The sequence below is a fragment of the Corythoichthys intestinalis genome, chromosome 16 (genome assembly GCF_030265065.1).
Source record: "Corythoichthys intestinalis isolate RoL2023-P3 chromosome 16, ASM3026506v1, whole genome shotgun sequence".
Classification (NCBI taxonomy): Eukaryota; Metazoa; Chordata; class Actinopteri; order Syngnathiformes; family Syngnathidae; genus Corythoichthys; species Corythoichthys intestinalis.
In genome coordinates, this window is record NC_080410.1 from 37,315,953 (window position 1) to 37,341,314 (window position 25,362).

The following is a 25,362-nucleotide window of genomic DNA, read 5'->3' on the forward strand; positions in this document are numbered from 1 at the left end:
CGGGTTTTTTTCTCCATATTCTGTCTCTCATGGTTGAGGTTTACCCATGTTGACAATTACAGGCCTCTCTAATCTTTTCAACTAGGAGAACTTGCACAATTGGTGGTTGACTAAATACTTATTTGCCCCACTGTATATATATCGTTAATGCCTGACTAAAAGTCCAAACATGTTGGATATGGCCGCAAATTAAGTGCCGATGCTTGATAAGTCAAAACAAGATCAAAATTGTGTTTAGAAGGCTTGTGAACCTTTTTGGGCTTGCAAGATTTCCTGCATAAGTTGCTCGTGGGCCCATTCAAATATTGGAACACGTCATTTTTCCACCCCCAAAAAAATGTTGCTTCCCTTTCGTCAAACTCTGAACACGGTGCGAGAGTTCAGCTGTGTGCAGCAGCCCAAGCATACACTTGCCCCACCCACGTCCCTTGCGGCCCATCAGTAAAAACTGTCTTTTGCTGTAGTGTCCTACTTATTTGGTGTACTGTAATTGTGCTTTCACAAATGTATGACAGCCATTTTTCTCCCCATATTACCAAGCCCTAGTGGGAGGTGTATTTTTGGAAGGAGAGGATGTATAGTGACCTTAAATAGTTTGATTTATATATCTGGTGAAAAAGGCAGGAGACACTTCTTCTTGCCATCGATGTACAGTACCTCGAACAAAATGAGTACGGACTTAACAATAAATCATAAACAGCATTAGTGGGCTGTTTCCTCTTTTCCATGGAGGTCCATTCCCCCAGTGTAGAGGTCCTCTGCACTGGCACTGATTAAAAAGCAGTGACACGAAGCAAGCAAACCTGCTAATGAGATCCCAGCATAGCAGAAATGCAAAGCATGAAGTCCACCGCTGCGGACTGGAGACTGATTGTCGCATCCCTAAACAGGCACTCACAGAGTGATACAAAACTAAAAATTTCTCCAATACAAATGATGGACCTGACCAGCTACCATTGTCATTAAAAAACAGGATACAAACATGTTTAAATTGGTTTGAATGGCTAACAAAGATCAACAGCCTGTCTCTAATGACGAGCCTCCAGCATACGCGTGTGGCGGGGACTCAGCGGGGGGGCTTTGACACCAGAGAGCCCATATGGGAAATGAGGAATGACATGCACCGTAGTGACAGTTCAGAAGACTATATAAAGGAATGATACAAAAAAAAAAAACAAAAAAAAAGGATCCCGGCGGAGCCAATAGAATTATGCATTTATTAAAATACCTCATCAGAGTGATACACGAGGAGATAAACAGGTTCAACGCAGCACCCGAGGTCATCTTCTGTGTTAAAAATAAACACTGGCGTCATTACATGGGAAGTTCACGTCGAGGCAGCGAAGCCTGGGTTTAGGTTGCTATGGGAACCCCAGGTTCATACTATTAGCTTCTTTTTTTTTGCTGCAGATGAGGCTTCAAAACAAGGCTGAGATGGTGATGGGAAGAGGGATTTGGGAGGGGTGATTTCACCTGTGTCGCTTGATTGGTTGCTACGAGACAAGCACATGGCAAACTTGTGTTGAATCAAAAAGCAAGACAAAGACGAACGAGTGCATTCAGCAACACGTTGCATAAAATTAAGAATGCACAGCTTTCAAAGTAGGACATACTATTAAACAATACATATTCACAAATACATGCTATTGCAAATGGCAGAGGGTGTTTGTTTGTTTTCTTGACCACAGAGAACACTAGGATATAATTGTAGCAAATATTTTTACCATTAGTTTTCCTTGTTCTTTAAAATAATACTATGATATTATGTAATATACAGTGAAGAAAATAAGTATTTAAACACCCTGCTATTTTGTAAGTTCTCCCACATAGAAATCATGGAGTCCTAAATTTTCATCGTAGGTGCATGTCCACTGTGAGAGAGATAATCTAAAAAAAAAAAAAAAATCCAGAAATCACAATGCATGATTTTTTTTACGATTTATTGTTAATAAGTATTTGAACACCTGTCTATCAGTGAGAATTCAGACTCTGAAAGACCTGTTAGTCCGCCTATTAAAAGTCCACCTCCACTCCGTGTATTATCCTAAATCAGACACACCTGTTTGAGGTCGATAGCAACATAAAGACACCTGTCCATCCCATACAATCAGTAAGACTGAAACTTGTAAGATGGTCAAAACCAAAGAGCTGTCCGAAGACACCAGAGACACAATTGTTCGCCTCCACAAGGCTGGAAAGCGCTACGGACCAATTGCCAAGCAGCTTGGTGAAAAAGGTTGGAGCAATCATTAGAAAATAGAAGAAGCTAAACATGACGGTCAGCCTCAATTGGATTGGAGCCCAATGTAGGATATCACCTCGTGGGGTCTTAATGATCCTAAGAAAGGTGAGGAATTAGCCCAGAACTACACGACAGGAGTTGATCAATGAACTGAGAAGAGCTGGGACCACCGTTTCCACGGTTACTGTTGGTAATACATAGGGCTGTCAAAATTATCGCGTTAACAGGCGGTAATTAATTTTTTTAATTAATCACGTTAAAATATTTGACACAATTAACGCATATGCCCTGCTCAAACAGATTAAAATGACAGCACAGTGTAATGTCCACTAGAGGCGTGCAAAATTTCCGATGCTTAGATTATTCGCGATTCGGCCGTGGAAGATTCGAGAACGATTCACAAACACCCAAATTCCGATTATTGAATTATACCAGGTAAAGCGGAAATAAAACGCAGTCAGCGCGGTCTTCGAGACGCAATGAGGAACGGACCGAGAGTAAATATCATGTGCAGCTAATGCCGCTAGGTAAAAAAAAAACAAAAAACAATAATACCTGACTGCGGCCGTCAGCCGCTACAAACAGCGGCCAGTTGCTAGTTGCTCCAAACATACGGCAACATACGGCTATGGTAGATATCACATATATCTAGACTAGATGTGAAATTACAGACTTTCCCGCGCTAGTAAACAGGCGCCATCTTAAAGCAGTAGACTTCTCTAGAAGGCTCTGCTGTAGAGAACCTAATTACTTTTTATCTAAAATACCCCTAAATCGGCAAAATCTTGACTTGAATCTATCTTTAAATGATGAAACAGTTTTAAAACTTTCGCATGTCGAAAGTAGACATGAGGGAAATTATGGAATAACAGGCGCAATTTTAACAACTTTAACGGTTGATTCACAACATTAAATTAATTGAATGTGGTTTAAAGCTGCTGATACAGAATGGGGACTTGAGTATTTTATGTACTGTTTTTAACCAGTAACTTGATACTAAAATAGTAGTTTGGTTTATTCAGCCTGAGAGGATTTTTGAACAATTTTGGAACAAATATACAAAACATAAAAAATAAAAATAAAAAAAAAATGGGGGGAGGGGGGCATCAATAATCGATTTATAACCGAATCTGAGTCTCTGAATCGTAATCGTGATCGAATCGTTAGGTGCCCAAAGATTCCCACCTCTGATGGCCACTTGATCCTTGTGTTTTTTTGGAGTTTTGTCGCCCTCTGCTGGCGCTTTGGTGCGACTGATTTTATGGGCTTCAGCACCCATGAGCACTGTGTAATTATTGATATCAACAATGGCGGGCTACTAGTTTATTTTTTGACTGAAAATTTTACATATTTTATTAAAACGAAAACATTAAGAGGAGTTTTAATATAAAATTTCTACAACTTGTACGAATATTTATCTTTTAAGAACTACAAGTCTTTCTATCCATGGATCGCTTTAAAAGAATGTTAATAATGTTAATGCCATCTTGTTGATTTATTGTTATAATAAACAAATACAGTACTTATGTATCGTATGTTGAATGTATATATCCGTCTTGTGTCTTATCTTTCCATTCCAACAATAATTTACAGAAAAATATGGCATATTTTATAGATGGTTTGAATTGCGATTAATTACGATTAATTTTTAAGCTGTAATTAAATCGATTAAAAATTTTAATCGTTTGACAGCCCTAGTAATACACTAAGACGTCATGGTTTGAAATCATGCATGGCACCGAAGGTTCCCATGCTTAAACCAGCACATGTCAAGGCCTTATGCTTGCCTAATGACCAGTTGGATGATGCAGAAGAGTCATGGGAGCAGGTTTTGTGGTCAGATGAGAGTAAAATAGAACTTGTTGGTCATGAAGGAGAAACGATATCGTCATCGCACACACCATATAATTGTCTGCATTAGTCTAACACATATATAGTCTAACACATACATATGGTACAGGTTTTCGTAGGCACCGTCTAACTGTTTGCATTAGTCTAACACACGTAATATAATTAATCAGGAAATAGTATCATTTTCATATTTACGGTAGGACTACACTACTAATATAAAATAAATAGCACACCATAGTTTAATGAGAAGAAATAGAAGAGATACACAATGCCGTCTTATCACAAGAGTGACGCACCAACTCGGGTAATCTGCTCTCCCAGCAAACTCCAAGGACAAAGCGCTTTGTCCTAAAACAAGTACAACCAGCCTGGGCAGCAAAGTTGATAGCGGGCGTCCCAATCCGCGCACGAACCTAAGCCGCCCAAAACCGGCCACAGCGGGGGCGGCCCAAAAGCAACGCCCAGAAACGCCTTCGACAAGACCCGCGTCAGCAAAGACTTCAAAAAGACTGGACACTGAGATAAGACAGATTTCTTCTGCTCGGAAACATGTAGCCTTGTTTTGGATCCAGAATTGTCCCTCCGTCGTCTGTGTTTGCCTTGTTTTTTACCATTGTCGACGAATAAATTGTCAACCTGTTTTCGGCGAGTGTTCTTCAAGCTTTTGAAACATGCAGTCAGTGTGCAAAGGGTTAACACAGGAACGCGCGGAGTTTGGCTTCCTCCTGGCCTGGCTCTTCGGGGGCGTCGAGTGGCGGAGCACATTTCCGTTCTGTTGCCGGCCTCCCCGTGGGGTTTGGGCTGGGAGGACTAAATTCCTTCAGTCATAAAATAATACTACAAATATAATAATACAAAAAAATACTCCTTCTTACATTTAAGACCATTAATGGGTTGGGGCCATCTTATCTCACCGATGCTCTGGTTCCATACCGCCCCAACAGAACACTCCGATCTCAGAATGCAGGTCTACTGGTAGTTCCCAGGGTTTATAAAAGTACTGTCGGAGCTAGAGCCTTTAGCCACCAAGCCCCTGTTTTATGGAATCAGCTTCCAGCTAGTATTAAAGAAGCGGAGACAGTCTGCACATTTAAGATCAGATGAAAAACGTTTCTTTTCGACAAAGCTTATGGTTAGGCTAGTTGAAGTCGGAGTAGACTCACAGTTTAGTCTAAGCTGCACTAGAAGCTATAATGCTGGGGGCTGAGTTCTATCTCCTTTTCTTACTCTACCTACCACTTGTCTTACTTTATTTCTATTTTCCAATGTTAATATCTAGTTGTCTAGTCTCTTCATCACTAGTCACCCGGTGTCCCCTTTCCCCCCTCCCCTCTGGGGAGAGGCTATTTTTCAGCTGCAGCCTCCTGACTGTCCGGACCCCTGGCTGGATAGACGTCCTCACTGCTACCCCCATCTCATCTGACTAGAGGGACCTCTTCTTGCTCCTTTACTCCACTGTATTTTTACGGACTATAACTTCGCTTGCTAATTCCCATTAGCAGTTCTGGGGTTCCTGTCTATCCGTCCTGGGAGTGGATCTCTCCTGACTGTGGTACTCCCCAAGGTTTCTCATTTTTCTCCCAATTGACTGTGGAGTTTTTGGAGATTTTCCTTGCCGGCATGGAGGGTCTTAAGGATAGGGGATACCCAGGACTTGAACTGTATCTATTCATCTTTGTTGCTTCATTTCTAATTGTGTATCATATTGCCTCTGTAAAGCCCTTTGAGACTTCTGTTGTGATTGAGGGCTATACAAATAAATTGAATGACTCCACTAACCGTGTTTGGGGGAAGAAAAATGATGAGTACTGTCGCAAGAACACCATCCCTACTGTGAAGCATGGGGGTGGTAGCATCATGCTTTGGGGGGGGTGGGGGTTTCTGAGCATGGGAAATGACGAGTGCACTGTATTAAAGAGAGGATGACTGGGGCCCTGTATTGTGAGATTTTGGGGAACAACATCCTTCCTTTAGTCAGAGCATTGAAGATTGGTCATGTCTGGGTCTTCCAAGATGACAATGACCCGAAGTACACAGCCAGGAAAACCAAGGAGTGGCTCCGTAAGAAACATAACAAGGTTCTAGCATGGTGTAGCCGGTCTTCATACCTAAACCCAATAAAAAACCTTTTGCGGAAGCGCAAACTCCGTGTTTCTCAGGGACACTCCTGAAACCTGACTGATGGGTGGCCCAAGATCCCTCCTGCAGTGTGTGCAAACCTGGTGAAACTACAGGAAAGGTATTACCTCTGTAATTGCAAACAAAGGCTACTGTACCAAATATTAACATTCGTTTTCTCAGGTGTTCAGATACTTATCTGCAGCTGTATCACACAAATAAATCGTTAAAAAAAAAAAAAAAATACATTTTGATGTCTGGATTTTTCTTTTTAGATTGTCTCTCACAGTGGACATGCATCTACCATGAAAATTTCAGACCCTTCCATGATATCTAATTAAGAGAACATGCAAAATAGCAGGGTGTTCACATACAAATTTTCTTCACTGTACATCAGCTGTTTCAGTGTGGCTTGCCCTTTTACATTTAGTGCGTATAATGCATAATAGTCAGCTTGATCTGAGTCTTGTGACAAATTTAGTTTCTGCAGCACTACAGTGAGTCACCACTGACATGTTGTGTTTATGGGAATTTATATACATAGGAACAACTCAAAAGCCACATATTGATTGATTTTGCATCGATACAAACAATACATTTCGAAACAGTAGGCTAACTGGACCTTGATACCACATGGTGTTAGGTGATATAGAGCAAAGAAAGGTATTTACGAAATCATTGGAGCCTGACAGTGAATGGTTATAGTGTGCCAGCTCTTTGGTGAGTGCGAGACAAGTCTAGAACTCCAGAATGAACACCAACGGCTTTGTGTGAGAGTGATAAACATGAGCATGTGGCAAACTCTCTTACCGATGTGTTCAATTTGTGTAATGATCGCGATTGTTCGCTGCCAGCCTCTCCCAATACAAAATGATTGGACGCCTAGCGCCGTCAATGGCAGCCAATAAGTTAAATGAGTGCACTACGAAGGGTTAATACCGTTTATAATGTTTTATAGCAGGCTTCCCCAACGACCGGGCCGTGGACCGGTAGCGGTCCGTAACGCATTTGGTACCGGGCCGCACAGAAATAATACATAATTTATTGACGACTGCATTCTGGCCGATTGACTTTGGCCTGTGCCGCTTATCACACCAATATCCCTGTCTACTCTAGATATACAACAACAGGATAGGAGGTTGTCATAGAAATGCATTGATTGGACTGTTAGCAGTACATCTTGTTTTTGTATATCTATGTGCGCTCGATAATAATGTATGACGTAGGGCGGGCGCATCACATTTGTTCCCGGAAATAGCCCCCACACTAGAATGACTGAAAAACAGACGTCTTTGGACAGATTTTTTACGGGGAAAAGGGCACCTGACGAGCCAGAAGATGAGCCTACAACCTCCAAGAAAACAAAATCTATGCTACTTCCCAATCACTGAAGACCCACAAACTGCGAAGGAGTGGATTTGTGACCCGTATGTGAATAAACCGAGTGATTCGAGCATGTCTGTGCAACAGGAATATCAGCTTGTAGTGATCACAAATCACAGCGACCTTAAACGTACATTTGAGACAACAACTCTACCGAGGTTCTGGAATAAAGTCATTTCGGAATATCCTGACATCGCTAGGAGCGCACTGAAAACTGTGCTACAATTTCCAACATCGTATCTTTGTGAAGCTAGCTTCTCTCACTCTCCCATCTCGGGACCATCTCGTCTCAACAAAACAAGTTCAGGCCTCCCACTGATTCAGCGGTTGAGTTGTAATTGCCCTGCACTTAACACGATGGGGCTGAAAACAAATGTTATTTTATATATGCTGTATTTTTCTGCCGCACATTGCCGGTGTTCTGACAAATTTGGCATGCCCGCTACGTTAAAAATGACCGCGAATGCAGCGATTCCAAAGTACACCCTACAAACTTTCTTTAAAGAAAGGAATATTAACGTACGTTTGCCATGTTAACTGCACACAACAACTGCTCGCAGCTCTCTCACTTAACGACTTCGCCGTGTCGTTACGCATTAATTTACGCCATTTTCATGTTGCACATATATGTTTATGATGTAAATAGTTTTTTTTAGCACCGCTGGATAACATTGAGAGTCCAATTGAAAATGAAAATGCCATAAAATATGTGCCATAAAAGCTTTGGGAGCAAAATTTTATAAGGGGGTTTGACAGAACACCGGTCCGTGAAGAAAAGACCCAAATCACACCGGTCCGTGGTGCAAAAAAGGTTGGGGACCCCTGTTTTATAGCAATGTATACTTGTCAGGCCAAAACTTTGAGTATCCATGTGTTCCCTTTTGACTCACCTTCGGGATAAGGGCTCTGGGCAGTTGGAGAGAGGGCTACCGGCAGCAGGCGGTGATTCCCTGCGAGTCCTGAGCGACTGGCTCCTTTGCACCTGGCGCAAGACGCTACTCTTCAGGTCGAGCAGCGTCGTCATGGCGTTACACTGTTGGCCCCAAAGGACAAGGAGGGTGACAAGTGATTCAGAGACAATGTGTCAGGTTTTATTTACTTTACATTGATACATTCTTGGGCATTGCGAGGCTTGTGCCTCCCAAAGCTGGGACAAAGTAAGAATGTGACAAATCATCTGAGGACGCCCCCAAGCAGTACCTCCTTCGGCTGCTGCTGCTGTCATGAAGCTGAAGTCACTGGGATTGACAAGCTGTCGAGACGAAACATTGATCCCGCCAGTAGTATCGTAAATGTTTTCCATTAACATTTTCTCATTGGTTGTGTTTTATGCTTTCATGAATTTTGATGCATACGTGGCGTCTATTCTATTTGTTTAATATTTATGTTTAGCACTATGACAGCTCTGCTATATTCTTTATTAAACAAAGTTGAGATGAATAGTGTGTGTAAAACACTAAACCGCCATCATATAGAGCACAGAAAGGTGTTTGCAAAGTCATTGGAGCCTGTAATCATGCAGTTGAAAAGTTTGATTCTATCATTATCATCATCTCAGCATATAGCAAATTTGCGGGTCCACTTCAATATCTGGGTACTGACACACACAAGACATTAAAGCCAGTAGAAAAAAAAAAAAGCAAAAGCAAAAAATTAGGGCTGTCAAAATTATCGCGTTAACGGGCGGTAATTAATTTTTTTAATTAATCACGTTAAAATTAGGGCTGTCAAAATTATCGCATTAACGGGTGGTAATTAATTTTTTTAATTAATCACATTAAAATATTTGACGCATTTAACGCACATGCCCCGCTCAAACAGATTAAAATGACAGCACAGTGTCATGTGCATTTGTTACTTGTGTTTTTTCGCCCTCTGCTGGCGCTTGGGTGCGACTGATTTTATGGGTTTCAGCAATGTGTAATGACTGACATCAACAATGGTGAGCTACAAGTTTATTTTTTGTTTGAAAACTTTACAAATTTTATTAAAACGAAAACATTAAGAGGGGTTTTAATATAAAATTTCTACAACTTGTACTAACATTTAGCTTTTAAGAACTACAAGTCTTTCTATCCATGGATCGCTTTAACAGAATGTTAATAATGCCATCTTGTTGATTTATTGTTATAATAAAAAATACAGTATTTATGTACAGTATGTTGAATGTATATATCCGTCTTGTGTCTTATCTTTCCATTCCAACAATAATTTACGGAAAAATATGGCATATTTTATAGATGGTTTGAACTGCGATTAATTACGATAAATTAATTTTTAAGCTGTGATTACCTCGATTAAAAATTTTAATCGTTATGACAGCCCTAGTTAAAATATTTGACGCATTTAACGCACATGCCCCGCTCAAACAGATTAAAATGACAGCACAGTGTCATGTCCATTTGTTACTTGTGTTTTTTGATTTTTTTTACTTCCAATGTGATTCGATTTTTTTCAAGATACGTTTTACCAATACCAATCTAATACCGATCTGACACTTGTAGTAAGTACATTTACACCAGTAAAATAATGCAAATAAAAAATTAAACCAGTGAATGACAAAACATTTTTTGTATTAAAGTGAGAACTGCTGGTAGCTCCTCAAGAAATGCTCTGTTTACAAATATTACACTTTTGCTTTTATAACAAGGAGTGTGAACCTCTTGGTACGTCACGATACGATACGATACAAAGCTCACGATAACGATGATCTGACGATATGGCGATACAACGATTATCGATACATTGGTCAGGAAATCATTGTAGGATATTCTACAAACAACTAATAAACAGAAAAAAACAAGATTCTGCTGTGAATTGGAATGAGTTTATCACTAGTAGACGTCCAATCCATTTGAACTGGGAGGGTGGCAGTGAATGAACATTCGTTCATTTGCTGCCATCCCTCCCACTTCAAACGGATTGAACGTCTATAGCCGTCAGTGGCAGCCAATGCCAGGCAATGACGTAATTTTGGGCCATTTAAGGTCATTTACCTGTTGATTTTCAGTTACTTTCTGTTGATTTTGGGGTATTTCATTGGTTACTTCCTGTTTGCTTTGAGTTACAGAACAGGAAGTGACCTGGGAATCACCCAAATGAATAGGCAGTGACTCAAACTCAACAGGAAATTACCTGCAAATGCCCTGAAAATCGGACAGAATGACTGTGAATGCTTGTTTCCAATAAACGAACGTTCCCAGTCTAAATGGATTGGGCGTCGTGCACAGTCAATGACACCGGAGCTACCGAAAAAAAGGACTTTTGCTGAAAAGTGGCTGCAGGAGGTACCATGGCTAGAAGCAAATGATGCTCGCACGGAAATGTGGTACAAAATTTGCCGTGAGAATCCCAATGTCGCTGATAAGAGCAGCGCATTTTATGTAGGGTCAAAGAATTTCAGCCATCCAAACTTTGAAAAGCACGAAAAAAACAGAGCATGTGGCAATTATGCAAACTATCGATGTCAGACAGCACCCCATTCGCCCTATGGACAAGTGGCGGAAACGGAAAGTTAATGAAGGACATCGCCATGCGCTTACTAACGTGTTTTTGCTCCCATTTCACAAAGCTAAACATGCACGTTCAATGAGCTCTTATGAGGAGGACATCCCACTTTTACAAAGGCTTGGAGTTAATGTGGGAGCCGCATAATGCCCTTTATTTTGAATTAGTAGTGCTTTTATGTTTATTTCTTTACATTTCACTTCAAAGTAATGGTAATTTTGTTGTGCCAGTTGATGTTAATCAAGCATTAATTGTTAATATAATTAAATAAAGGTAATTGGCTCTAAGTAAAGCTTGTCATAATTTTATCGCATCAGGCGGGTCGGCTCCCAAGCTCAATGAGGACCAAGTCACATCTCCAGGTCCTCCTCTGAGAACCTGGGCAAAAAAAATATGTGCATCCCTGAATATAATAACGATACATACAGCATGTGTTGCCGTCATTATAAGGCTTATATAAAGCTGGGGCTGCAACTAACGATTATTTTCATAATCGATTAATCGGACGATAAACGATTAATCGGATAAATGTCACTTTTTTTAATTACCTTCACAATTTACCTTGAAGTTGTCTTAACCATGTTGTAAGTAACAATGAAGACAAAATGGATGACTTTTTCCTTCAAAAATAATATTTTATTTCAGCTTCCTGACTTAACTGTAGTCTACAACAAATTCGTTGGCAACTAATTTAATAATTGATTTAATCGATTAGTTGTTGCAGCCTTATTCAGAAGTTATTTTAGCCAGTAAGGAATGGCAAAAATGTGAATTGTTGTTTTCCAAAGTAAAAGCAGATTTTTGTTTATGTCCTACTTTGACTGAACAAATCTGATAACTTTTACAACTGAAAAGTTATATGTATGTTATGATTTCTAGAATTTAGACAAGTTTAAGGTGAAGAAGATCCTAAACAAATAATCTGTTCTGAAAATAGTTGTCAATTCATTTGCTAATCGATTAGTTGTCGATTAATCGATTAATTGTTGCACCTCGATACAAGGCTTTTAGTTTTTTGTGACTCCAGACATATTTTTTTTTTGTTTTTCTTTGGTCCAATATGGCTCAACTTTTTGGGTTGCCGACCCTTTGCTTAGTGGTTTGATTTACAGAAGCCGAAAAGTGTGATGGTGCTGAACACAAGTGAAAACTGGATCAGATGCCAGCCGTTTACGGTCCAATACTCAAAAAAATAGCCGTATTGGGTGCAGATACAGTTACTGACTATCGGCTCGGGGCATCACTATGGCCAGTGTGTTTCATTTGCCAGTTATGATCACCTTGGTAACCTTCTATTGCAGCTGAGCCCCTCCCCTCTTTGCCAGATCCCACATCAGGAAGTGGACACCCGTCTATGGTGTCGGCCAAGTATTTGATTGACATTCATGCTCATTTAGCTCATTGCTGAGAAAAATCATCTGGACATTTAAATTAATTTCTCAGGGACACCTGGAGGACGTACAAGTTTCATGGTGCAGCTCTAACCTGTCGGAGTTTAGTGGAATTAATATCTATGATAATCAGGAATGTGGATTTGACTAAATTTGCTTGATTAATAAGGGATGAACAGAGGCTTGTTTATAGCAGCCATCCGTTTTCTTTTCACATATGATTTCCTACTAACTTTTTGCACATTAAAGATTGTTCTGTCACGTGGCTCAACAGGTGGCTAACATGTTTTATATCATATTGTAAAATTTAAAAATAAGCTCCTCAGTGGACTTTAGAGGGAAAAAATAACCTGAATGTACAATACTGTGTGAGTACTTGCAGTAATCTCTGTTTCATATAAGTGACTTTAAATTACTTCTAAAATTGTACAATGTATGAGCATCTTTAGTTCGCCACAATCATATAAATTGTCTTTATGGGAATAATAAAATTTCTGATAGTGACACAAAGAGTAAGATACATTAGTTTACAATCGTTGCAATATTTTTGCAGAAGCACTTCATTTTTCTCAGCATTCACTTGCCACAACCTTCACTTTAATTTCCACTTCTAGGTTGTCTTTCAAGACTAACAGAGTTATGTAACCTTCATAACATGACAGCTCTCCGCAGAATTGATTCAAATAAAGTCAGATGGATTTAATGAAGCCGAGCGGCGCAAGACGGTGAGTGCACCCCGCATTTTCCTCGCAATATCAATAAATGATATTTCATAAATTGGCTCACGTTGGCCTGAGTCAAAACCTTAAGCTGAAAGGGAAAGAAGAAAACTATAAGTGTTAATGTATAATCCCAGGACTACGTTATGGTATTACCTAAGCATATCCACACTTTTTAAAATATTAATTTCGACAAAAGGTTGAAGATTTATAAATTCCCGCGGCGTAAATCCCAGACAGTACTTAGCTTTCACATGGATTGTAACTGCTGGTCACATTTGCTTAATTCATTCATCGAAGTCCATTAATAATCACCTCCTGTAAATGTCACAGGAGGATACCCTCTTAACGGCCACCATTCAACATAATGTTTGCGTGGTTACATGTGGCACAATTCGAAAGTCTTGCTCACATGGCATAGTGTGAAATATAAAAACAGGAAATCAGGCAACTTCAGAGTAGGCATGTGCCGATAAGACAAAATATCATGGTTTCACGGCATCACAGTATTGTAATTACAGCTCTAAAATGTGTTACTTTGATATACTGTATCTGTATCTGGGTAAACAAACAAACAAACAAAAAATTCACCATTGAACAGGATTTTATTTTTTCAAAACATATTAGCAAATTGGAACATAATTATAGTGTTACCTGTAAGTAAAATTAATTTTAAAAATAACAAAAATAATAACTAATTATAGTGTTACCGGTAAGTAAAATTAATTTTAAAAAATTTAAAAAATAATAACTAAAATATTCTAAATAAAATTAAGATAAATGCAGTCCTTCAGGTAAGCCTAAACCCACAGCTCAATATTGTTAGCATCAAAACAAAAATAATTGAATTATTTTTCATAAAAAGCACGTCTGTAAGACTCGTATCATGTTTACATTATACACACATTTTCTTTCTCAACACAGACAGTTGCCAGAGAGAAAAAAACACCACATTTTACCACCGCTAGACGTACTAAACACGCTAGAGTTAACTCTCGTAGCTGTGGGAAACATGACAGTGTTTACAAACCTTTACTTTTGTTTAATGCGAAATCATATCGGCGGTATTGCTTCCTTTTGTTTAATGCGAAATCATATCGGAGTTATGGCTTCCTTAGCAGCCACCCTCCGCAAACGTGTTTTATGTACATGTCGGTTGGCCCTCCTCCTCTAAACCGTGGCCGTCTGTAACATTGTTCGTTTTCATTTCCTCGATGGAGGAAAAACTTCAGGAGTTTCACCCCCTCCAGCCGTCATGTAGCATAGCTGACTCACTGACACTTAGCAACAACCGGTGGGGGAGTGTTGAGCTTTACAGCTGCAAGCGAGGGATTACTCCATGTATTTTTGGGGCATAAAAAATAGCTAATACCTTAGGGACGGTATGACCCAAAAATTTTGCGGTTTTGAAACCTTGACGTTTTCATACGCCGGTATACCTTGAAACTGGTAATCGGCACATGTCTACTTCAGAGTGGAATCGGGCAACTTAAAAAGTGGTTACTGGACATCATTTACCCCCATGTTAATCAATCATGGCAAATTTCAGCCCAATAGGTAATCAGAATCGGATTTTAGGCTTTCAGTAGTAATGGAGCACTTAGACCTGTGGTTTCAGCGAAACCTGCGCGTCTCGCAAAGCCGTTTTTGCGAGGCTGCGAAGCGAGAGAGGTGAGAAAGAGCAAGCTCACAAAAGATAGCTGACAAGATGCACAAAAGAGCCAGCTTGATTGATGGAGATGCAGTTCCACACAGTCGGCCCGACTCGGTCTAACACTCTTAAAAAGTTGACAGGGCATGTCTGTGAAGCTTGGTGAGAGACGGGCCTCAGGCGGAGGCACTTAAAGCAGAACAATGGCTGCTACTATTAGCCAAGTGTAATGGAGAACAATTATCAGAAGGGGAAAGTGGACAGATTAGTGAATGAATATGATTAACCGGATTGCTTTGGTCTGAATCGAATCAAAAGGAAGTCATTCACAAACTCAGAAGTCACAACATTAGTTGAAGACTAGAAATCTACGCAAATTAGATTTCTGATTGCCAGATGTGATGGGTGTCGTGTCACAAGTTTTGAAAGACTCACCAATTTTAGGACTTGCTTAGATGAAATTTATGAAAGACCTGATTGACTAAGTATTGACTTGGTAAATTTTGCTGTTTAATTTAACAATTATACATTTAGAAAGAGGCATATTTTTCATTGGATCTCTGCAGCACAATGTTTTGCACACACATTGTTAGTGCAACAGTTGAATTAATTAGCCGACTCGCTTCCTTGGACCAAGTCAAACATGAGGTTGTGCAAGTTGCATTTGGGGCCCGAGCCTTATCGATCCATAATGCTTATATCTGCCACCCGCACGGAGCATCCACTCCATTAGCCTCAAGTGTTGCATCTTCTCTGCCACATAGCACGAATGGGTCATTTTAAGTGCATCTCGCCGAGAGAAACCAGTGGAAAATTTCTCCAGTTCCGATAAAAACAGCATTATAAAGGAAATGCAGATAAGGGGCAAAAACAACCCATGTTAGTGATAAGGAGAGTTGTCAGAATTGCTGTTGTCGGAATCCCATTTAAATGGTAGCTACTTAGTTCCGCCACAAAAGGTGGTTTCTGATAATAAAGTTGAGTAGCTTTTAATTTGTAGCATGTGGCTTAAGCACAAATGAGGAATAAACAGTGGGGCAAATAAGTATTTAGGCAACCACCAATTGTGCAAGTTCTCCTACTTGAAAAGATTAGAGAGGCCTGTAACTGTCAACATGGGTAAACCTCAACCATGAGAGACAGAATGTGGAAAAAAAAAACAGAAAATCACATTTTTTCATTTTTAAAGAATTTATGTCCAAATTAGAGTGGAAAATAAGTATTTGGTCACCTACAAACAAGCAAGATTTCTGACGTCAAAGAGGTTTAACGTCTTCTAACGAGGCTCCACTCGTTACCTGTATTAATGGCACCTGTTGGGCTCCACTCGTTACCTGTATTAATGGCACCTGTTTTAACTCATTATCAGTACAGAAGACACCTGTCCACACTCTCAGTCAGTCACACTCCAAACTACACTATGACCAAGACCAAAGAGCTGTCGAAGGACATCAGAGACAAAATTGTAGACCTGCACCAGGCTGGGAAGACTGAATCTGCAATAGGTAAAACACTTGGTGTAAAGAAATCAACTATCGGAGCGATTATTAGAAAATGGAAGACATACAAGACCACTGATAATCTCCCTCGATCTGGGTCTCCATGCAAGATGCAAAATGATAACAAGAACGCTGAGCAAAAATCCCAGAAACACACGGGGGGACCTAGTGAATGAACTACAGAGAGCTGGGACCACAGTAACAAAGGCTACTATCAGTAACACAATGCGCCGCCAGGGACTAAAATCCCGCACTGCCAGACGTGTCTCCCTGCTGAAGCCCGTACACGTCCAAGCTCGTCTGCGGTTCGCTAGGGAGCATTTGGATGATCCAGAAGAGGACTGGGAGAATGTGATATGGTCAGATGTAACCAAAACAGAACTTTTTGGTAGAAACACAGGTTTTCGTGTTTTAAGGAGAAGGAATACTGAATTGCATCCGAAGAACACCATACCCATTGTGAAACATCATGCTTTGGGGCATTTTTTCTGCAAAGGGACCAGGAAGACTGATCTGTGTGAATGTATCAAGATATTTTGAGTGAAAATCTTTCAACATGACAATGATCCCAAACACACAGCCAGGGCAACAAAGGAGTGGCTTCGTGAGAAGCATTTCAAGGTCCTGGAGTGGCCTAGCCCGTCTCCAGATCTCAACCCCATAGAAAATCTGTGGAGGGAGTTGAAAGTCTGTGTTGCCCAACGACAGCCCCAAAACATCCCTGCTCTAGAGGATATCTGCATGGAGGAATGGGCCAAAACACCAGCAACAGTGTGTGAAAAGCTTGTGAAGAATTACAGAAAAAACTTTTGGCCTCAGTTATTGCCAACAAAGGGTACATAACAAAGTATTGAGATGAACTTTTGGTATTGACCAAATACTTATTTTCCACCATGATTTGCTAATAAATTCTTTAAAAATCAAGCAATCTGATTTCCTGTTTTTTTTTCCCACATTGTCTCGCATGGTTGAGGTTTACCCTTGTTGACAGTTACAGGCCTCTCTAATATTTTCAAGTGGGAGAACTTGCACAACTAGTGGTTGACTAAATACTTATTTGCCCCACTGTATACAGTTTTCTGTTCCTCACCTAAAATGTGAGCTATTCTACCATCAACCAAATGCTTCTCGCATTATTAGAATGGGATTTTGATGTGGAGACAATATTTGTATTTTATCAAATATATTTTCTTAACAATTTATGAATAAACACGCACCTCAGAAACCTTCACGTTGCGGTTTGCACCCTAAAATTGTATTTGTGCCCGTTTTTAGAGAAATAGCTCACAAATGTTCAGTGTGGGAACTTACAAAGTACAACGACACACCTACAACTGCTGTACCTCCCCATAGTCTTTGAAAAAAAGTGTTATTTAGATGTTGGTGTTTAAGAAAAAGGTTGTGGACCACTGTTGTAGCAGCGTATCGAGTTTTCCATTTTTTCTTTTTTTTTCATTAGGCTGCATTATGTTCACACCAACAAACAATTTTAACATTATCTCTAAGCACGAGTCCAGTTTGTGAGTAATACCACATCTAAGTGCATGTCCATTTTCTGCCTCTCCAAGTGGAGAAAGGTTGAATGTTTTTAACGCTCGGCTGGGCAATCGTCGTGACTTGACGGCATCTTCACGAAGATTCCCCGAGCGTATCGTTGAAAGTGAAAATGTTTTCTCCGCTGCAATGTGGATGGGGTCACACACCCAGCAGAAAGCGTTACTACATTGGCAGCGTGGCCCGTGTTGACAGGCAACATGCGACAACAAAAAGCATCCACCCATTTGAACTAATTTTAATTACAACCATGGACCTCCACCAACCGTATTCCCCCTCTGTGGTGACAAAACGGGTCTCACTGGTAGGGACGGCAATTTGTGTGGGGTGGCATGTTGGGTTGGGGGTTTAAGTAGCTGCTAGGGAAACATAGTCAAGGCCAAGTAAATGTCTTTCTCCATACATCGTGCCGATGGCATGCCAGGGAGCTGTTCGCCTACCGGTGTCTCTACTGTGCAAGCCAATGAGCCCGGCAGCCAAAGGCGCCTCACTGAGTGTCGCTATGGTAACGGTAGAGGAAAAGGAGCTAGTAAATACAGGTAAATGGAATTTCACTAAAGGCCAGCAGAGGAGCCTTGATGTCCTAATGGGCTTTCCTAAACGTAGCCAAACCTACACACAGTTGGACATATAGAGGCCCTCTTTAGGGCTTCTAAGACTGGGCTACTTTTCATGTCTAGGTGGATTAAAGCAGATGCTAAACACCCTTGAAGGTGCCATCAATTGTGTAGGGGTTCACGTGTGATAAAGTCTGAGTAACAGACTCATTTGCAATTTTACTGCCAATGATTGACGACAACTTGAGGTGGAGAACTTCATTCGCTGCAATGACCATGAACAGATACCATGCGCTTCTGTCATCTCCAACAATTAGGCCGGTTCAGATATTAGTACTGGAAACCTATGGACCACATCCCCTCTTTAAAGCAGCTTCCAGACACAATATACCGAAACATTACCGGGTAAGGTGACCTGGAATCTACCCAGCTCGAGGCTTTCGGACATTGGGGAAAAGTACCAGTACTTTAATGGCATGCGTGCGACTTGGGCATGACGTGATGCCTATTTACTTTTTTAGATTGAGTTTACAGTATTTACTGTACCGATCAGACTTACTCATTTGTAGGGGACTAGACTGGACAACAACACTTCAATCACGTTTATTGTAAAAATTATAATAAAAACAAAAAGAAAATACACTACGAGCACTCGTACTACCATTGCTCAACCACAGATTCCCGTTCCGTCTGTAGGTGTGACCTATAATCAGGTGCGGCTTGCGTATAGACTGAAAGTTACAGTAAATGAATTTGCAACAGGCTGTTAATAATGTGTTACTGCTGCAGCTCGTCAGGGTTTCCCTTACATAGAGACCAGTGGCGCACCACCACACCAAAATAAAAGCCGCCACGCCCTGCAAATGAGTTTTTTTTTTTTTTTGTGTTATTAAATTTCTTTAAGGCTGTTTCAAACTAGCGGCAGTCAAGTGTGAATTGTTCAGCGGCAACCTATTCATTGTGTATTGTAATGTCCGTAACTAAGCGCTACCGCCTTAAGACACCATCAGACTGGGCAGATGTGACCCAGGGCGAAGCGAGTAGAAAGAATGGGAGAACGGGCAAGATAGCGAGAGACAGCGGTCGCATGTTGCGGCAGCCTGCTGTTATTTTGTTTTTCTTTATTATTGTTACCACAATAAAGTGGGTAAGCCAATACAGACTACTCTCCTTCTTCCCCATATCCCGGGCATTACAGTAGTTTGGATCGGACTTTTCGGCGAAAGTGAGCGGTGGACGGCCATCTTGGACAGAAGACTAAGTTTGAATGAATTTGCGCCGAGAGGCACGGCCTTGCTCTATTTTCGGAGCGCCGCCGCACTAACTTCAACAACGAGGTGCAAGCGTACTTATATCTGTGCTATCAGGCTGTTTCGGAAAATGGATATACGCAATCACGACTGATGAAACTTTGAAAAATGTGCTTTATTTCAAGGTTCGCGAGCTCTGGGACACTCGAAAAATGGCTCTCATACCTCTCCTTGCGAAGTTAATAGTACCTCGATGTGCGTTTGTGTGGAAAAGTAGTTCACGAACAATAACACAAAAAAAACTTCACCTTCTCACCGGAACTAGTAAAACTCTTTACACGGCTATTAGAATTTTCCCCTTACTCCTTGAAATGGGTCTGTTAACAGAAGGACTATTATTGTTGTGGTAATGTAGTAAGTATTAAGACCAAATAAAAGGAAAAGGAAGGACTAAGACGGGGGTCTACAACCCGCGGCTCTAGAGCCGCTTTAGCGCTGCCCTAGTGGCTCCCTGTAGCTGTAGGGAGGGAAATATATTTTTTGTTTTAATATGGTTTCTGTAGGAGGACAACCATGACCAAACATTCTTTCAATTCATTAATATTGTAATGAAGTTAAACTTGAGGTGGCATCGTACAACACATGGTACAGGTAGTCATGTGGTGCGTCATTCTCTTGAGGATCCACTGTAGGGAAAATAAACATTTAATCATCACATTAGTCATTTTGATAGTAGGCTAATATACGTAGCTTATACATACATACAGCCAGTGTTGCTTTCATTATAAATTTATAGGGCTTGTGAGAGGCTTTAAATTTTTTGCGACTCCAGACATACTGCATCAGTTTTGCTTTTTTGGTCAAATATGGCTCTTTCAACATTTTGGGTTGCCGAACCCTGGACTACGAGATGTAAGTCACACTATTGCTACGAGAAAAAAAGTCATATAATAACGTAGGGTAACGTAGCTGTTAATCAGCTACGCATTTTAAGTACTTGTACCCTAGCTGAGAGCTACGACATTTGCCTTGCTAATGACATATTTCAAATTTATCGTTGTTATGGTTCTTCTTCTTTTTTGCCGTGGCACGACATGGTGAGGCGGTCCGATTCCGATGCAGCCCACCACCACAGCTTCAAAAAAATCCTAGGGGAAACCCTGTCATCAGGGTATCATGAAACATACGGTAGGTAATTTGAGTTGCTTCTATTTATGTATGCATTCATTTTCTGTACTCTCATTAGAGTCGCAGAGGTGCCTGAGCTTATTTACTTCTTAAAATTTAAGTTGCACTTTTGTCAGTTACAAAGGGCACAAAGGGAGCATTTTTAAATTTTCTTTAGAGCAAATATGTGGCAATTAGCCTACTTTCCTACTACCTCAAGATAGTGAGTATCCAAAGCAAAGCAGATGTTGCTATTTTTCACTATACTTCACTATACCTCACTATACTATACTTACACTGCCACAGCGCATCCAGAAAATTTGGTACAATCAAAACTTTAACATGACGCAGCTACTGACGTTTAACCATGCAGTGAATCAGCACTGATCAAGGTGTGCGTGTAAAAATCGGTAACCCTTCTTTAATAAAAACACCTCGCAATGAATGAGTTAAAGTGCGTACGACAGGAGGAAAAAAAAGTCTTAAATAGTATTATTATGTGAATTAGAATCCTATTTTGAGACGATTTGACTATATACAACAATTTAGCAAAGCGCAGATGATGAGAAATTAGTCTTTTAATCTGCCGGTTAGCCACGCCTACCATTATAGGGCTCTAGCGTCCCCAACAGGTGGATGACGTCAGCGGAGTCACGATTTCATCTGATTTAGTATGCAGCCCATTGAGGGGGAATTATTCACAACGAGGAAAACGCGATGAAGAGAGCCGCAAAATGTCATTGTTTCAGTCTCTCTATTCCAATATTTTTACAAGATATTCTTTTTATCTATGTATTTTTCCCATAGCTAAATAAATGGCTTGAGAAGGACCAGTCAGCCCATTGAGGGGGAATTATTCAGAATGAGGAAAACGCGAGGAAGAGAGCCGCAAAATGTCATTGTTTCAGTCTCTCTACTCCAATATTTTTATAGGATATTATTTTTATCCAAGTATTTTTCCCCAATAGCTAAATAAATGGCTTGAGAAGGACCAGTCAGCCCGTTGATGGGGAATTATTCAGAACGAGGAAAACGCGACGAAGAGAGCCGCAAAATGTCATTGTTTCAGTCTCCCTACTCCAATATTTTTACAGGATATTCTTTTTATCCAAGTTTTTTACCCCAATAGCTAAATAAATGGCATGGTCGTGACAAATAACAGTTTTGTGCTAAATGGAATATGAAATAATAAAAATTCATTTATTCAGAACGACATGGCAAAATTACTCCATAATGGTAAAAACTGTCGACTTCACCTTTACTGTCGCACCTCCCGAATATTAATTAATGTTTTATGCCACCTAAATCGGGCTTATGTCATTTCCCTTCCCCAGCTTCGGAGAATGTAAACAAACCAAGAGGCGTGACAGCTAGCCGACATGCTAACCCGAACAGAGTGATGTTTCAATGTCTTCGAAGCGGAAAATCACACATAAATGGCCCGGATCATTTCACATGACGACTGGGTTGTCAATTGTCTTTGCCGATTGGAAACCCGCCCGGCGGAGAGCAATTTACAGCTCGTTCCCCTGCTTCTACGGACAGGAGAGTTCGCCAGAGAAGCAGCTGGACAATGACCGCCGAACAAACCGGCCGACATCGGAGGAGAATGTAGCTGCCAAATGGTCAACACGAATATGGCAAAATAATGCTTTACTACACGAAGAAAATGTTAACAGAGAGTCATACGAGACCAGCTGCAGTTGTTGTGCAACTAACATGTGCAGCTAATGTGTATGAGGAGAGCTTTTTTCATGCCCATCCATGATCAAACGTAAGTAGTCCTTTATTTAAAGAAAGTTTGTAGTGTTTACTTTGTAATGGCTGTATTCGCAGCTATTTTTAACAAAAAGTTGCAATTTCTGATCGGTCAGAAAATTTGAGAGAACACCCGGCACATGAAGAGGGCAATAAGCCGAGTATATTGCTCTCCCGGTAGGGGGCGGGGGGGGCGACAAGCCGCCGGTCGTCGGCCGAGGGGACAAGGACCATGTCAGCCACCTACATATTAAAATGATCCCAGTATTTGACATAATACAAAACATGATGTTTACTCATTTCCTCGTAGGTCCCATGGTCCCACAGTACTAGGGCTTGTTTTGGCCAATATCCACAGGTGAATGGGAACCTTTTGAAACCCCAAAAAGGCGCAAACGCCTCTCCCTCGTTCAGCAAGACTTTTCTGCAGCCGTTTGGCTAGTGTGATGGGAAAAATAAACGTATTAATCCGCAAAATCAGCTGAATCCTTAGTCCTTCTCATAAAACAGTACGGCTACAGTGCCTTGCAAAAGTATTCGGCCCCCTTGAATCTTGCAACCTTTCGCCACATTTCAGGCTTCAAACATAAAGATATGAAATTTAATTTTTTAGTCAAGAATCAACAACAAGTGGGACACAATCGTGAAGTGGAACAACATTTATTGGATAATTTAAACTTTTTTAACAAATAAAAAACTGAAAAGTGGGGCGTGCAATATTATTCGGCCCCTTTACTTTCAGTGCAGCAAACTCACTCCAGAAGTTCAGTGAGGATCTCTGAATGATCCAAGTTGTCCTAAATGACCGATGATGATAAATAGAATCCACCTGTGTGTAATCAAGTCTCCGTATAAATGCACCTGCTCTGTGATAGTCTCAGGGTTCTGTTTAAAGTGCAGAGAGCATTATGAAAACCAAGGAACACACCAGGCAGGTCCGAGATACTGTTGTGGAGAAGCTTAAAGCCGGATTTGGATACAAAAAGATTTCCAAAGCTTTAAACATCTCAAGGAGTAATGTGCAAGCCATCATATTGAAATGGAAGGAGCATCAGACCACTGCAAATCTACCAAGACCCGGCCATCCTTCCAAACTTTCTTCTCAAACAAGGAGAAAACTGATCAGTGACGCAGCCAAGAGGCCCATGATCACTCTGGATGAACTGCAGAGATCTACAGCTGAGGTGGGAGAGTCTGTCCATAGGACAACAATCAGTCGTACACTGCACAAATCTGGCCTTTATGGAAGAGTGGCAAGAAGAAAGCCATTTCTCAAAGATATCCATAAAAAGTCTCGTTTAAAGTTTGCCACAAGCCACCTGGGAGACACACCAAACATGTGGAAGAAGGTGCTCTGGTCAGATGAAACCAAAATTGAACTTTTTGGCCACAATGCAAAACGATATGTTTGGCATAAAAGCAACACAGCTCATCACCCTGAACACACCATCCCCACTGTCAAACATGGTGGTGGCAGCATCATGGTTTGGGTCTGCTTTTCTTCAGCAGGGACAGGGAAGATGGTTAAAATTGACGGGAAGATGGATGCAGCCAAATACAGGAACATTCTGGAAGAAAACCTGTTGGTATCTGCACAAGACCTGAGACTGGGACGGAGATTTATCTTCCAAAAGGACAATGATCCAAAACGTAAAGCCAAATCTACAATGGAATGGTTCAAAAATAAACGTATCCAGGTGTTAGAATGGCCAAGTCAAAGTCCAGACCTGAATCCAATCGAGAATCTGTGGAAAGAGCTGAAGACTGCTGTTCACAAACACTCTCCATCCAACCTCACTGAGCTCGAGCTGTTTTGCAAGGAAGAATGGGCAAGAACGTCAGTCTCTCGATGTGCAAAACTGATAGAAACATACCCCAAGCGACTTGCAGCTGTAATTGGAGCAAAAGGTGGCGCTACAAAGTATTAACGCAAGGGGGCCGAATAATATTGTACGCCCCACTTTTCAGTTTTTTATTTGTTAAAAAAGTTTAAATTATCCAATAAATTTTGTTCCACTTCACGATTGTGTCCCACTTGTTGTTGATTCTTGACAAAAAATTAAAATTTTATATCTTTATGTTTGAAGCCTGAAATGTGGCGAAAGGTTGCAAGGTTCAAGGGGGGACATCTCTAAATAATACAGCACAATACAATAGCTTACAAAGAATTTAAAAGTCCTTTCGTAATTTTTTTTATGACTACTTGTACTGTACCTTTACTTGAGTCATATTATTTTGAAGTAACACTACTCTTACATGAGTAAAATGTTTGGCTACTTTGTCCACCTCTGATTAAGACCAATACTACTATAAATCGAACAAATGTCGAGATCTTGCGCTACTGATCAATTGAAAATGGCATTGTATAGCCACTTTGGTTACCAAATATAGTTCCAAGGGGGCCGAATAATATTGTACGCCCCACTTTTCAGTTTTTTATTTGTTAAAAAAGTTTAAATTATCCAATAAATTTTGTTCCACTTCACGATTGTGTCCCACTTGTTGTTGATTCTTGACAAAAAATTAAAATTTTATATCTTTATGTTTGAAGCCTGAAATGTGGCGAAAGGTTGCAAGGTTCATGGGGGACGAATACTTTTGCAAGGCACTGTATTTCGTGAGGAGGACTCCTTCCTCCGTACACGTCACAGCGCCCTCTTCCTCAATGCAAGATTGAAGCCGGAAGTGTCATTTTCGTAGCGCGGGATTAAAAAA

The 25,362-nt window shown here is 40.6% G+C and overlaps 1 protein-coding gene across 2 annotated transcripts in view; it reads right to left on the reverse strand.

The window, feature by feature from the left end:
• The window catches only part of baiap3 (BAI1 associated protein 3), a 101,522-nt gene that overhangs the window by 71,827 nt on the left and 4,333 nt on the right, over window positions 1-25,362 (reverse strand). The window contains exon 2 of one of the 2 annotated variants that reach the window (XM_057860724.1): window positions 8,485-8,627. In XM_057860724.1, the coding sequence (XP_057716707.1) occupies window positions 8,485-8,618 (134 nt within the window). In that variant the 5' untranslated portion in view covers window positions 8,619-8,627. Of the gene's footprint in view, window positions 1-8,484; window positions 8,628-25,362 lie in introns of those variants that run through there. The other variant, XM_057860725.1, reaches the window with a different exon arrangement.